The sequence below is a fragment of the Syngnathus typhle genome, linkage group LG7 (assembly GCF_033458585.1).
Source record: "Syngnathus typhle isolate RoL2023-S1 ecotype Sweden linkage group LG7, RoL_Styp_1.0, whole genome shotgun sequence".
Taxonomy (NCBI): Eukaryota; Metazoa; Chordata; class Actinopteri; order Syngnathiformes; family Syngnathidae; genus Syngnathus; species Syngnathus typhle.
The window spans coordinates 9,678,465-9,694,190 of NC_083744.1; the positions used below are offsets into that span (position 1 = coordinate 9,678,465).

Here is a 15,726-nt window from a genome sequence, read left to right on the forward strand (position 1 = left end):
TATTCATTCAGCATTCGTTTGTCTCGGAGTCTAAAACGTTTCACTCAATTGAGTTGAGTAGATTAAGGTTTTACCTTTGTTTAGCGGACTCCGGAGTCCCGACTACCGGTTCAAATGTTAAGGATGATGGCGTGCTTTATTTTACAGAGAAATAAAAGTAGATTACTACAATTGGAATGATACGGATTAGATTTTTTTATTCAAAAGAAAAATATTTATTGTTGAGCTTTCATGGATACATGCAACCATGCATATATATGATTTACCTCGGATAATATAGGATATTTATCTAGAAAGCAATGACAACTTTCCTTTATTTTCTTTTACTTCCAGCTCAATAAAGTTCTCGCTTTAATAAAGCCTTAATTGTGAAATATTTCCCGGAAGTTAGACTGCAGTAAAAGAACCTTTATATAATTGCCTGGGCTGACAGCTCAAACTTCACCTTCATAGGGATCTCACGTCACTGCGTAAGCTTCAACTTGCTCGGTTTTGTTTGCTTATAATGGAGCGCAAAGTTGCTCGTGAATTCAGGCACAAGGTAAGGCATGAAACATGTTTAATTGTGATCACGCGCTACAAGATGTCATTCATCAAAAGTCTACCTGTCCTACCGAAAGTTGAAAAACTAGTAACTGTTCAATGAATATGCAGATCATCTTTATTGCCATCTCAAACACGAAGCATCTTGGAGCAAGCATCCGGGGGATTGTGGGGTTAGAAAGTAGGCGTAAACATACATTTAATTGTGTGTTTTTTGTGTGGCTATTTTATCCATAATTATAATTTAGACCTAATTGCACTAACTACCGTGAACTCATTTTATTCTGTATATCTAATTACTGCTCCCTTATGCTTTGCATGATGTTGTCATACGTCTAAAATGTAAGCTTATTAGCAAGCTTTTTTTTCCTTTTTTTTTTTCTCTCTGCATTACAGAAGTAGTTTTTTAAAAGGTAGCTGGCAACAGAGGAAGGGAACGTGATACGGCCAGGGTGTTTTCAGGCTCAGTGTATCTCCATACAACTATCTGGGCTGCACTCAGACACACGGAGGCTTCTGATAAAGGGCAAACCAGAATTGAATAAATGTAGATGTGCCAGAGATGAGCAGCTGATCCGGAATAAATGAGGAATTTCAGGGTTTAATTAGAGACTGAACAGGACACAATCAGGCTTTGTTCATTGCTGTGTTGGGCTGTCTCAGTGTTTTTCTTGGTTCCAGTTTAGTTGTCTGGCATGTGTATAATTGTGTGAGTATTAAATGCACATTTGTTTGGAAGGTTGAGATCTGTGGAACAAGTCATAAGTTATTACAGGAACCGACTAAGCGCACATGACACTTTTCAAAATGGCAGTGTGGCTGACCAGAGATCCTTTATGTCATTGGTTTATGGTGTCAAAGTCTGTTCAGGCAGGAGTGGAGAAAGACATTTATGGCTGTCATAAATGGCATGTAGATCCAGTGATGCATAATTGTCACGATAGTGTCTGTCTAAGGCTAAGCTTTATTCCAATCATTAATTGATCTAAAGCCACCTGATTGAGTTATTATAATATATATTTTGCCCCTTTAAAGTTGTGTGTAAATGACTTCAGAGTGTGACCTTGTGTCTGAGATGTAAGATGACACTCCAGACCTTCCTCCTGTAGCCTCCTCTACTGTACTGCTATTATTCACTTGCTGTGGTTTGATGGGAAGGGACAGGCAGTCCGAAAAGCTTCCTTCAGTAAAGAAGACTCGCCTTGATCAAAACACTTTTTAGACAAAGTGAGAATGTTAGCCGAATCTTGATCTTGCAAGAAAATTTAAGGTTTAAGATTAGACTGAGTTGTAAACAAGGACAATGTGTTACATTTGCGAGTGGCCAAAGCGCTTCTTAAAAACCATCCTGCAACAGCTGAGTCGTCATAAGGTTTGTACAACTTTTGCAACATGGTTCACCCCATGCAGATGTTGGGAATGTTTTCACTGTCTTGCAGGTGGAGTTGCTGATTGAAAATGAAGCGGAAAAAGACTATTTGTATGATGTCCTACGCATGTATCACCAGTGAGTACTTTGGTCTTGGGGCTTTCCATTGTTTTTTTCCCCAATTGATCAATATCAATTGGATTATAAATGTTGGTTTTATTTGAATAGAGGGTATCCTTTGAAAGTAAAACGTGACTAAACAACCCCTATAGCCCATTTACAGCATTTTAGTTGTTTTATTTCCAAAGATCTTAGTTCATTATTTTCTAACATTCCAACTATTAAAGTTTATATGATGTCTTTTAGGGTGTCTGATAGCAACATAGTTTCCGTGTGCTGTGGGGTGGGGTGCAGGTCTAGGTTTCAATCATCTTTGTACCTGTGTTCCCTTGGCTTAAACCGCTTATCAGTTTCCACTGTACCCTGACAAGCCTGGCCAGTTCTTCACAAAAGGCCCATGTTCACCTTCCAAGCAATTATAAAATGGCACCAATGAATGAATAATTCAAAGGAGGAGGATTTGTGTGTTTGTGTTTGCTTTGCTGCTTTAGTTAATGTTCTGGTGGGTTTTGTTTTGAGGAGGAGAGGAAAAACCAAAAAACCTTAATGTGCAAATGATACCATTGTTGACCAAAACTTTGTAACTAAACTTATAGATAATATATTAATCCATTCTTATAGAAAAAAAAAAAAAACAACAGTGCAATTGTTACTTTTGCATTTGTTATCGGAGGTTTATCAAGCCAGTGCACTCCTTCAGCGTGTTGGGGTGGATTTTCTGTTACATTTTTTAGGTAAAAATGCTAAGTCAAAAAGGTTGTCTTTATTTATTTATTTATTTATTTATTTATTTATTTATTTATTTATTTATTTATTTATTTATTTATTTATTTATTTATTTATTTATTTATTTATTTATTTATTTATAAAAAGAGGCAAAACTGTATGTTAAGCAGGATGATCAATATCGGATGAAAGTAACCATTTAACTAAGTTGTAATCAAACTTAGTTATTTAAAAAAAAAAGTAATCCGTCAAATAACCAATTTTTGTTTAAAAGCAAGTAATCAAGAAAGTAACCTAGTTAGTTATTCAAGGTAATTGTGGCAATAGTGCTACCCACGTCTCTCCTCACGTCTAATTAAATGAAGCAGAATGAGTTTTATTCAGAAGCTTTTCATTTTGCTGTGTTGCAGGTCCATGGATTTGCCAGTGCTTGTCGGAGACTTGAAATTAGTAATCAATGAACCAAAGCGTTTGCCCCTGTTTGACGTTATCCGACCGCTCATCCCACTCAAGCACCAGGTGGAGTACGACTTGCTAACCCCCAAAAGGTCTAGGTGTGTACAATTTCTCAGCTGCAGTTTAAATCATGTCAAGTCTCTAACATTTCTTTTCATGAGACATTCATTCTGGTGTTGTCCCACCTATGATGGGTTCAGGAAGCTGAAAGAGGTGCGGTTAGATCGGACAAATCGTGATGGACTTGGTTTGAGCGTCCGAGGAGGGCTCGAGTTTGGCTGTGGTCTCTACATATCACAAATTGTCAAAGATGGTCAGGCTGGTAACGTTGGTCTTCAGGTTTGTGTATACTTATCTTGCCTTATGTTTCCATAGTACAGTGCAAGGACTTACTATACACATTTATTGATTAAATTGTATTTAGAAATGCATACCATACAGTACTGGCAACATGTATCAGTTGTACCAGCCTTTGTACCTGTTGCATAAAGGAAATCAAGACAATATTTTATTTTAATATGGTCTCATCATACTTTTGTCCACTAGAGGGTAGTAGGTCCTTTGATTATTGAGCAAACAACTTTGTTTTTGGTATTAAATACAGCGCAACAAAACATCACTAATTTTAGAGCAGAATTGGGGTAGAATTTATTTCTCACTAAGGAGTACCAAACAGCAATCCAATTGCTCATTTCTGATATTCAAATTAGTTTCTCCTTGTTAGTATTTGCGTTGAGTTGCATCTTAGGAGATGATACTATAAGAATGTAAATATCCAAAACAATTGAGCCATCCAATGTGTTCTGAAGTAATGAGCCACATTACTTACTTACTCATTCAATTCAATTCAGTGTGCAGTGACTGCAGTCGAACCTTATAATCATTTGGGATGTCCAAATTGTAGCCGTGTTTAAGCAAAATTATCACCAAGCTGGAGGGTGTTGATTTCATTTGAGTGAAGATGTAAGGTAGCGTATGAAGGCGTCACTAAATCTTTACAAAGACTGGAATCTGCATTTAAATTGCTTTGCTACTAACTATTTCAGGATATTTTGAATGTATTATTCATGCTATTCCATTCTGTATTGGTACTCGAGGTGGGTGATGAAATTGTTCGCATCAACGGGTACTCCATCTCTTCCTGTATCCATGAGGAAGTCATCAGTCTTATCAAGACCAAGAAGATTGTATCGCTCAAAGTCAGACGTGCGTAAATCATGTACTACAGTACGGATTGAGATTGAAGTGTGTGGTGTCTAACAGCAGTGGCATCATCTATGTATTTTTTTATTAAATATTTTGCAGATGTGGGGATGATTCCTGTAAAAAGGTACATTATCTGTTGTAATTTTCTTTTTTTGAGATTCTGTTGCTCTGCAAGTGAGACGTGATCACTATCTTCTGTTTCTAGCTCATCAGATGAAGCCGTCAAGTGGCAGTTTGTTGATCAATTTGTGTCAGAATCTGGGGTGAGTGAAAATCAGTAAGGTGTCATAAAAGACTTTCATTCACTGCAGCTCTTTGTGTGTAGCTGGAGTATTATACTAGCCAACAAAGATATTACGTAATATCAAACTCCAGTGATGATTCAATACACGGTAGAGTATTGTTTTTGCATGATGTCCAACCCAGGAGAAAAAAAGCAGTGTTGCTGGTTTGGCATCAATTGGAGGGAAGGAGATCAAGGAGAAGAAGGTCTTCCTAAGCCTCGTGGGTACCAAAGGTATGGGCATCAGCATCTCCAGTGGTCCTACACAGAAACCTGGCATCTACATCAGCAATGTCAAACCGGGCTCGCTATCTGCGGAGGTCGGACTTCAGGTGAGGTCTCAGCAAATCCAAAGGATCTGTGTGGCTTCCTGCTGTGAGCTGCAAGTCTTCTTAAATTTATGCACAAACTATAGATTGGAGACCAGATCGTGGAGGTGAATGGGGTGGACTTCACCAATGTGGACCACAAAGAGGTAAACATATAATAAAACACTTCTCATAATGGCTTCTTGGGTTTGACCTTGCAGTCCTATCATTTCCCTTTTGATACAATTCCTTGATTTTGTTCCTGAAGCACCAGTGTTCATTTTGATTTAGTCAAAATGGGTTACCATCCCAGCATGTACTTATTGTATTCGACTGTCCTCTGGGAGTGTGAATTGGTGGCCCCAGGGAAGATACAATCAGCAGGTTTTACTTCACGCATTATTTGAGTCATGCGCATGTATTGTACCTGTAAAAGTGATGCAACTTATTTGTTTGCCATTCTGTATGTTTTTACTTTCCAAGGCCGTGAAAGTCCTCAAAAGCAGCAGGAGCCTGACTATTACTGTTCTGACAGGAGCTGTAAGTAAATTCTAACATTGTGTTATAGCATTTGGAATTTCTATTGTATGTAGATTCTTAAAGCACAGGCATACTGGAAATCACATGCTTAATTTATTTTTAATTAATTTAATTTAATTTATATATTTATTATTTTTATTTATTTATTTCCCTCTAATGATGGATGTGGATACTGATAGTGCAAGTTTCTGATATGCATCCCTGGGCTGGCTCAACATTCCTGCACTTTTTTGGCTATTTCATTTAGCCTTCCCCGATCTCTCAACGTTTACCATCAATCATGTCTTTTATGGTTTTGTTTACATCAGGGTTGTTGAAAACAAATGCGTAATAAACGTCAAGCGACACTGTCTTATTTATAGTGCCTGTCTAATGCATTTGTGTCTGTATCTTCCCATTTTACATACCGTATGCAAAATGTTCTTATATGAATTATTGAAATTTATTCATTCATCATCCATTCGTCTGTCCAAGCCCAAAATTTATCCATCCATCCACCCTCGTCCATGCTTATCCTCATTTGGGTGAGCTGCATGTGAATGATTCACCTTGAACTGGTTGCTAATCAATCTCAGAGCACAATTAGACAAACAACAATTCTCACTCACAATCACAGCTAGTCTAAATTCTGAAATTAACCCATGAATCACGCCTTGTGGAAGTGGGAGAATAATTACCTGGTATAATAGGCAAAAGCCATTCATGTGATATTCCACTCGAAATTCAAACCTTGTCTTTGAAGCAGATAGGCAAACCATTTTCGAATATGATTATTTTTCAATACTGTTTTCATAGATGTAGATTTCCTGTCATGGGTTGTCAGTGAGGCTCTCAGATGAAATGTGAAATTGACTTCACAGTCCAGGAGGTTGACTGGCTCACACAATTTTTTCTCCGGCTGTTGCCGATTTCTTAGGGCAGCGAGTTGTTTATGACGGACGAGGAACGTTTGGCAGTGGAGGCACGCAGGGAACTGGAGAGGCAGGAGCTCATGCATCAGAAGAAGGTAGCCCTGGAGACTAACAAGATCCTCAAAGAGCAGCAGGAGATGGAGAGACAGTGAGTTCTTGAAGGTTTAATGATTATAATAGTGAGGCGGTTATTTTACCCCTAAAAGAAAATGGAACGTGCTTAAATTATTTGACACAAAGTATTAGTATTCACAGTATTGAAATAATGTTTTTGTCCTCATTGGCAAATTATGCTTTGTGCTTATTGTGAACAAGAGCAGTAAATGCATGTGTGTTGTTTGTTCTTTTCTAATGTTTGTTTTTGTACACAGACATTTAAGTATAGCTAAAACAAACTCTGCTACAATTGTTGTCATATGATGGTTATAGATAGATAGATTCTCGCTGGTTCGATTTACTTTGGATCAAATTTGAACGCCGCATAAATAAAAAGGACCAAAATTGGAAACTCTCAGATTAGGACTTTAAAATTTCTATCCACTATATTAGCTTCACTATATTATTTCTCTGATGCACCTCTCCATTGGCGTACCAGCCATATTAATACAGTAGCTGGTGGTTTGATACGCTGCAGTCCATTGGTCAACAATGAATTTGTCTTCATGGCACAATGGGAATCAAATAAAAATAAAAAACTAGCAAAGACGTGATATTTCAATCATTAAGTATTTGCATGATGAAAACATTCAAAGTCATTGATGTTTTATACTTACAAGCAATGCCTGGAGAACTATTATTTCACATTCTTCTATTTTAATGGAAATTTTCAAAAATGGGCAAAATAAAAAGGTTACCTGAAATAACATTATTTACAATTAATTTTAATATTTAAATGAATGGCAAACAGACCATCTCCTGAATCAACGCATGTCTGAAACCATTGCGTAGTTACAGTATATCTCAATTTATGTAAGATTTACTACATTTTATGTTTGTCTTGTGTCTTGTGATGGCACTTAACCTCCAGAAATTAGATGCAGATTAATATGGAAAGCTAACACATTGAATAAAGTTCTATTAAACAATATAATTACCTCTGTGATCAAGTATGTTGCGTAGCTAGTTAGACAATGAAGGCTTTAAACTTTTTCACCAGGAGGAAAATGGAGATCTCACAGAAGGCTGCAGAGGAAGAGCATCGCTACAAGCAGGAGATGGAGAGGTAATCAGTTGTATTTCTGTAGTTTGAGACAACATGTAACATCTGTATATTTAATGATGCTCCCTTACATTGTCATCCTCCCTCAGGATTGAAGCTGTGGAGAAGAAACAGCACAGAGAATGGGAAGAAGACTATGGTACCGAGCGGCCTCAGGCACCTCAGATTCAGAGGAGTGCATCACCCAACCCTCCCGAGATTAAAACCACTCCGTCTCCGAAGGCCAAAAGTTCTCGTAAGTCCCCTTGTTGGGTCAACCTTTTCTGCTGCTGCATGAAAATTTCACCTTTGTTTTTCACCTTGAGCATTCAGCATGTAGATGTCACTGTGTGGTCTTTTTCTATGACTGCTGTGTGCTGTGCTGCTTTTCATCAACTCCCCATAAGATGATGAAGCCAGCTCATTCACAGATGAGGCAAAAGAGGATGAGCAGGATGAACCAGTGAGTGTGGAGAAGTAGAATGTGGATGCGTACATGTGTATGTATATAAAAAAAAACACACCATGGGCTAGATTTCCTCTGACAACCAAGTCTCAAATGCCACTCTGCATTTCTGCTGAATCTGACCAGAAAAAAAAACATGACAACGTGCATGCTCAAAACCCGCAGCTTGTCATGTCATTTTTTTAAAATAACGCACCTTGAGTAGTCCAAGCTTGATAATCATTTTCACTATATTACTTATTATCCTGATAATCATATACTTTGTACACTACATTCCTAATTGAGCACAAGAAATAAGGAGCTCGCTAAGAAGATAGGTTGAAAGTAAATGTAGGTTAACTTTTACTTGTGTGAACTTATGTGTTTTGGTTGCTGTAAATCCATGGACACTTTCCATGGTTCTCTTTCCTTTCTGATTTTTGCAGTGAGAATGTGATTTATTTGTAATTTTATACAGGAAATCCTTTGTTTCGACGCTTGCAATTAATTTTTACCAGTTAATGCCGAGCTATTGTTTCATCTTCATAGCATTTGGCTGGTTTTACCGATACGAGGGGAAGCTTCCTTCATTCCGCAAGGTATTGCTGACTTCCAGTTTTGGTTTTGGTGCTATGTTGTGATAGAGCGCTTAAGATGATTTAAAGTGTGGGCATGTCTTGCCATGGAGTTTGCAGTGACAGACGTTTTTTTTGCGGGTTTACATTAATAAACATTTACAATGGCACTGCAGAAAGGAGAAAAGAAGAAAAAGAAAAAAGTGTCCAACACAGACACGCTGCAGGAGCAGCGAAAAAACAAAAAGGAGATGGAGTTTGAGCTGAAATTGGCCAAGGAGAAAGAAGGGATGTATGAAAAGGAGAAGCAGTTGAAGATAAATCGGCTGGTTCAGGAGGTACAAAACACAGCCAAACTGAATTTGCCGTTCTTGCTCTCGTGAAGCAATGTATGTTTTTTTTAATTTATTTTTTTATTCTTAAATGATTGAACTGTGATTTTGTGTCTGGCATTCATACTGTGGTATTGAATTACAATGTATGGCAGGTTTCAGAAACAGAGAGGGAAGACCTAGAGGAGTCTGAGAAAGTCCAACACTGGGTAGAGTGTCTTTGTCAGACTCGCTTGGAACAAATTTCTTGTGTGGAGAACGAGTCACCAGAGGTACCAAGTGAAATGCTTTTTTTTTTTTTTTTTCCTTCCTCTCTGTGTGGATCTTTACTTCATAACGAATATTTGTAATATTTTCACATTCTCAAGGCAATAGCTTAGACTCAAATTGTTTGCAGTGACGAATGAATGCATTTTTTTAAAATGACCACTAGTAAGTGAAAGTAATTTGGTTGGAACAGGAAATGAGATTGAATTACACATGCAGTTCTTTCTCGTTGTTAGACATAACTAGTATGTCTGCCTGAACAGTATTACACAATAGAGTATTTCTGTTTTAACTCTTAAGCTGTCACCACCACTTTCACCTACTTCGGAGCCCAAGGTGAAGCTTTTCCCTGGCGGTCTGCACTTAGCCACGACTGACCTGGATGACATTAACTTGGATCATGTGGACAAGAGTCTGAAGGGGCCCCTGAAGAGACTAGCCCCCACCCCTCCAATTATTAGCCAGCCTCCCCCTCCTTTGCCTCTCCCACCGCCTTCACCCAAATTAAACCCCACCATCCCCAACTATGCATCTTCTAAAGTAGCTCCACAGCGCCGAGCACAGTCTCCACCCAACGGTGGGCGCAGACCTCACCCGACTCAAACCCCTCATCCACCTTCCTCCCATTACCCCCCTCAATCAACCCGCCCGCCTTCATCACCTCAACCCTCCCCGACACCTACCCCACCTCCACCCCCTCCTCCACCTCCACCCCCGCCCCCTCCACCTCCTCCGCCACCACAACAGTCTAAAGAAAGAGTAGGCGGCCTCAGTGGATACCGCCAGCATCACAATCTGCCTCAGCCCTCAAGTCCACCCGAGCGTAGAAGTGAGTGGGAGACAGGTGGCTACCTCCCGAGAGGGGGCATCTACTCATCCAACACCAGTGAAGTGTCTTACCCTTCTAGTCCCAAGGTTAGAGGTTCTCACGTAAGCGTGTGTTCATGGATGCATGTTTTGCTCCTTAATTGGGTTGTCTGGCAACGGGATGACATAATTTGTCTTGTTGTAGATTTGCCTTTTGCCTCAGGAAATTTCTGGAAGATGTTGTTAGCTGTTTTATTTGGTAGTGATTTTGTTATGATGTGCATGTAGTGTGCAGTGATTGGACATTGTTTTTGTCATTTTGTGGCCTGTTGCAAGGCGTGAAAGAAAATTGGATTTTCGCAAAGAAGTATTTTTAATGTTATGGTTTGACTCTTTATCGATTTAAGAAGTGTGCGTGCAGACTCAGAGGCGTTTCTATGTACGTAGTGCAGCAACGTTTCATTGCATTTTACTGTGGTTCAGGTTATGAGAAATACTTCGCATGCCAGTCGCATTTCCACGCCTTCCTTGGTGAGTTACTCTATTAAATGACACGTCTCATACTCATCAATGCCATAACTTGAAACATTATGAAATACATTGGCAATATTCTGATAGCAACTAGCACCTAGTCCTCCGAACCAGCGGCGTCCTACTGTCCCCGCCGTGTCGAAGCCCGTCATGCTGCCTCAGTCGCAGACCCACCGACCAGACCTGCTCAGACCCGCTGTTCGTTCCGATGGGCTGGTATGCTGTGACTCATGTGATTCACCTTACCAGGCTCATAAAGTATTCATTTGGCACATTAGAGTTCATTTTCCTAGCTATATTAAGTCTTTTACACATTGTAGCCACTATATGGGAAACATCTGTTGTCATCAACAAGAGGCACCAATGCAGATTCTCAAAGCAGACATAAAAACTGAGCTGTACCAAACTACTCCTACAACTACAAATACTAATAATGATCAAGTAGGAAAATAAACAATGCTATAAGTAGGAATGGTAAAATGTAAAATTCTTGTGATTGACTTCTCTATCCTGCAACCAATTATCTGGCAAGGATAATAGGGCATAATCGAAGGAAATTGCCCAAGCATTTTCTTTTTAAATTATTTTTGTGTGATCTTGTGTTTCAGCCTGCAGAAATGTTGAAACGAATGGTGCCTTTCAACTCATCTTTTAAATCAAACAACAAACCACAAGTAATTTAAGCTTCGGTCATAAAAAACCTTCTCTCTTTTCTGTCTTAAAGTGTTCCTCTATTGCTTCTAACCGGGCATTCAAGTCCGTTGTTGTAGATGATAAGATTGTATCTTTTTTCAATTCTCTTGTGGTCTGGCTACCTTTTAATAGTTTTGAGAATTACTGGCAGTACTTTGGAGTCTGTCTGCATAAGAGGTTTCCCACAGTGAGATTACAATGGTTGTTAGAATGTGACAGTTAAATTTGCAGTGTTTAAAAACTCTCCAGTCATTAAGTAATTATTGTACCCTATAGAACTCTGTGCTATTTCCGAGTGGTCAATTTAATGACTTCTCAACAGATGGGTCTCACTGTAAGCATTTCTATTTCCTCTTTGCCTTGCTATGTTACTTGCCAAATTGTGAGAGTGCTTGTCATTCGGAAATAATACACCCTAGTAATTTTCTGCCATTCCGGTGACTACAGTGGTTGTAATCAGTCCAGAAGTGATTGCGCACTCTTTTCAGAATCCCAACAAGAGAGGACGGTTGTTTTTCTTTTCATTACTTACACTTTCATTACATCACTTTTCACTTCCTAATACATATCTCTCCAAGAGCAGGGAAATAACCTTTATATAATTAATATGTAGGGTGGGAGTAGTAAAATGAATCATTCGTTTAATCTCTTGAGAGCTTTGTTGGACTTGGAATAAAATTAAGATGGTTGTCAAAGGAAATGTGACCGCAAGCATTCACATTTCTTGTTTCTTTGTAGCCTCTTAGTTATTTTTTTACTAACATATGCTGGATGTAATGCATATCGATGTTCTTCCAGGGCTTTCAGAAGTACGAGGAAGACTTCGATCCCCACTCTATGGTATTGTATGTCTTAGCGTGATCACGTTATATTTTAAGTGATAACTTATATAGTATGTAATGATAACGGCAAGCATGGTGGAATAATAGTTCGATTAATCGTCTGCCTCACAATTCTGAAGTTGTGGGTTTGAATGATCCATGTGTATGGAGTTTGCATGGTCTCCCTGTGCTTGCATGTTCCATTGATTAAAGACTAAGTTGGTATATCTATACCAGTGGTTCTTAACCAGGGTTCGATCGAACCCTAGGGGTTCGGTAAGTTGATCTCAGGGGTTTAAAACTAGGGTTAGGGTTTCAAACTAGGGTTTCAAAGTTAGCAATTAGCAAGGTTTGTAATCTTATAATTTATGTTTAAAGCCTACTAAATTAACACTGAGTGCGGCCAAACAATGAGGACATAGTTCCTCTTGATCTTGGATATCTGTATTTGCTTATTATTGCACTTGTGTGTTTTGCTGTGCTTTTTCTTCCTCTTCAATTATCTTCCTCTCTGCAAAACCAGTTCTCATCGGACCAGATAGCAGGACGTGACGTGAGATTGCTGCGTATCAGAAAGGTACTTACTTCAGATAAATCCTTTTAAAGTAAACAAATGAACCAACAAACAAATAATAAATCAATCAATAAATATATCCTTAATAAGATGGTGTTTGCCTTGTGACTAAATGAAGTGAGCATGACTGATGCTTCTGTTTCCTGCTTTTAAGGTGGGACAGCTTGATTTGGCCCTGGAGGGGGGCGCTGACTCACCTTTAGGGAAATTAGTGGTGTCGTCTGTGTATGAGGGAGGGGCTGCAGACAAGCACGGTTAGTACATTCACAGTGCTCAATACACATGTACACCCCCTTTTGAGTGCTATTTGCTTTTTATCTATTTCTAAACACTTTCCAGTATTTAATTTGACTCGTCCAGTTGAATTGCTGTGAATAATTAAAATGTAGATTGATGTATGTTTTGGCAACATAAAATGAATTTGTTAAAACATTGAGTGTTATGCAGTCGTGATGATCATTAAGAATGGTTATATAAACAGTTTGAAGTTTCACTGCAACACATTTGACCCCCGATGTGCATGCACAATTACTGTGAACTGATATCCGGTAGCTAAAATGTCTGTCGCGTGCATTTGTAGGTGGCATTGTATCAGGTGATGAACTTATGGCTGTTAATGGGAAGATCCTACTAGATGCCCCACTGAGTGACGGACAAAACTCTCTGGCACGAGCTTGGAATAGTGGCGGGGTACTGTATTGTTTGCTTCAATGTCTTACTGTGTTCCTCCTCCTCCAAACGTGAATACTTGGCAAATAAAGCCATGAAACAAAACACAGCTCATGACAGCCATCTTGTCACTTTCAGGACTGGATCGATGTTGTGATTGCAGTATCGCCCCCAAAACATTATGAAGATGAAGTGTAAGTATTCCCTTTTTACATCTATTCTAACTGTGTAGTATTGTCATATTGGAATACATGCAGTATCTGTATTATACTGTAGTATCAATAATCTAACGTACATAGATCGGGCATAGAATATGATGATGCGGTTTATATCTGTGTGTTTGCACATGTTTGTGCAGCCCAAAAGCAGCATCAGTCAGTCCCAGTGTGAACAGAAAGGTGTTTGAAGGCAGTGCAACACTGTACAGGCACGGCTACCTGCTTCAGCCCTAACCCGCAACCCGGTAACTCCATCTGCTTTCAAACCTCCTCTTCTGCACAGCAGAGTGGATGTTGATGTTGTCTGTGGCATTGCCCCGCCCCAATTGAGCTCACGTGACTGTCAATCGGGAGGAACAAAACTACTATTTTAGTGTGCTCTCTTGCCACATTGGTGAAACTGGCAGCCGTGAGAATGCACAATCGAATTTTTCTTTTTCAGTCAAAGAACAAAAGAAAGGAGGCTCAAGGCAATATCTCTTTATTCATTGTGCTCTAGATAGCAATATGGTGAAGACACAACTAATGTGATCACGGACCCATCCTATTGTATATCTGCAGACCCTGCGTGCTTTATATACCCATGTGTGGCCTGTGTGGTATTGTCCTGAGCCCTGAGGTCATGGACATTCATAAAGCAAACCAAGACTTCTTGTTCAGATTGATGTTGTTCCTCGGGACTGACATGTTCTAGCATGCCTTGTCACTTAAGTGACCGAGTGGGGGAGTTCTGCACTCGCACACACTGGTTTTGTTTTCAAAAGTTTAGTTGCACTTAAAATTAAAAATACAAAGAAAAGTTTTGGGCTGCAATTTCAAGTGGATTATTATTTGCTTGTACAACTCGGCTGCATGTGTGTTAGATTGATGTGTTGCAGAGCGTCTACGGGACAAAATGTTTTCTCAATGTGCTCGCATTCCCTTTAAGTAAACAATACATTTATTTTGTCTTCTCCAACAGAACATTCTTCTAATCTAGACTTTGCCCAGAAAACCAATCTTAAGAAGAAGTAGCATTTCATCCTTGAGGATTCCTTCGGGATTGAGTTAGTTTTTCCATCACAACAGATTAATGCACTTTCGTGCCGCCTCCTGCTTCTTTGGCTCTTAGTGTTTGCATTGAAAGTATGCGATGAACGATCCTGCTGTGATAGTGAATTGCCTTTTTCTTGAGTTGTAAAGGATGCTCATAATCAATAATTAATATGATGCTGTAATCTTACAGACCCCCCAGTCCATGCTTTCTACATGCTTTTATCTAATTGATTGAATAGATGTGTGGCGTGTTTCAGGCAATGTCAGATAGAGTCAACTCATCTGCCCTTTCCAAAAATGACAAAAGAATTGATGATAGATATCTACTGTACATCTTTGCTCCTCCCTTAATGAAACTAGTAATCATCAATCCATCCATGGGAGGAAGAATCTGGATCAAATCCATGCATGCACAGTGAGAAAGGTAAACTCCACACAGAAAAAGGTCTGAATATTTGGACCCAGAATCTTTCAAGTGTGAGGCAAACATGCTGATTAGTGTGCAGCAGAAACTAGCTAATATTGAAATAGTACCTTTGTCTTCATGACATCAAGCTTTTTTCTCGTGTAAATTCCTGCTCAAAGATGGCCATTAAAATTCTTTTTTCATTTATTTATTTGTGTCAAATAAATTTTAATTGTGTTTGTTTAAAACCTATTTATTACTCGCGTAGTTGTACTCTACAATGACATATAGGCGTGTTGCATCAGTATTGTACTAGGGTATTTTAGCATAATCTTTTGAGATTTTTTTTTTAGATGGATGGCAGACGATATTAAAGTCAGCACAGAATTGCGCAGATGAGCTCAGTTCTACACATTTGAAACTTTTAACAGTAGTCACTCACCATATCATTCTAGTGACATCTCTAATAGTGTCAATCTGCTTAACAACATATGGTTACATACTCTATTGAAGGATGAGGCGCGACATAAAATACATCCGATAGTCAACTAAAATGGGTGTCCACAGGGGGCAATAGTGCTTAAATTTCTAGTTTCATTTAGCTTTGCTTCTTGCATGCATCTTGATTATATTTGGTTTGCTGCGACATTAAGTGAATTTGTCTTGATTTGTTTCAAAAGAACATTTTAATCC

At 38.9% G+C, this 15,726-nt stretch overlaps 1 protein-coding gene across 3 annotated transcripts; it reads left to right on the plus strand.

Moving 5' to 3' along the window:
* Nucleotides 1-403: 403 nt before the first annotated feature.
* On the plus strand, nucleotides 404-14,513 carry ush1c (Usher syndrome 1C). Of its 3 annotated transcripts, none has more exons than XM_061283318.1 (26): nucleotides 404-541; nucleotides 1,983-2,050; nucleotides 3,169-3,312; nucleotides 3,415-3,553; nucleotides 4,312-4,420; nucleotides 4,520-4,544; nucleotides 4,626-4,683; nucleotides 4,847-5,035; nucleotides 5,119-5,178; nucleotides 5,495-5,551; nucleotides 6,468-6,610; nucleotides 7,619-7,684; nucleotides 7,771-7,916; nucleotides 8,655-8,704; nucleotides 8,857-9,018; nucleotides 9,168-9,284; nucleotides 9,580-10,194; nucleotides 10,570-10,617; nucleotides 10,705-10,833; nucleotides 11,226-11,291; nucleotides 12,109-12,150; nucleotides 12,655-12,708; nucleotides 12,860-12,959; nucleotides 13,286-13,395; nucleotides 13,513-13,568; nucleotides 13,733-14,511. In XM_061283318.1, exons 1-26 carry the CDS (start codon nucleotides 506-508, stop codon nucleotides 13,824-13,826), a joined length of 2,883 nt encoding a protein of 960 aa, XP_061139302.1. In that variant the 5' UTR covers nucleotides 404-505; the 3' UTR covers nucleotides 13,827-14,511. The 3 variants fall into 3 exon arrangements, with proteins under 3 accessions (XP_061139302.1, XP_061139303.1, XP_061139301.1); XM_061283317.1 differs by lacking the exon at nucleotides 404-541 and adding an exon at nucleotides 612-1,915 and having other exon boundaries at nucleotides 13,733-14,513; XM_061283319.1 differs by lacking the exons at nucleotides 8,655-8,704; nucleotides 8,857-9,018; nucleotides 9,168-9,284; ... (2 more) ...; nucleotides 10,705-10,833; nucleotides 11,226-11,291 and adding an exon at nucleotides 8,068-8,123 and having other exon boundaries at nucleotides 13,733-14,498.
* Nucleotides 14,514-15,726: the final 1,213 nt, after the last annotated feature.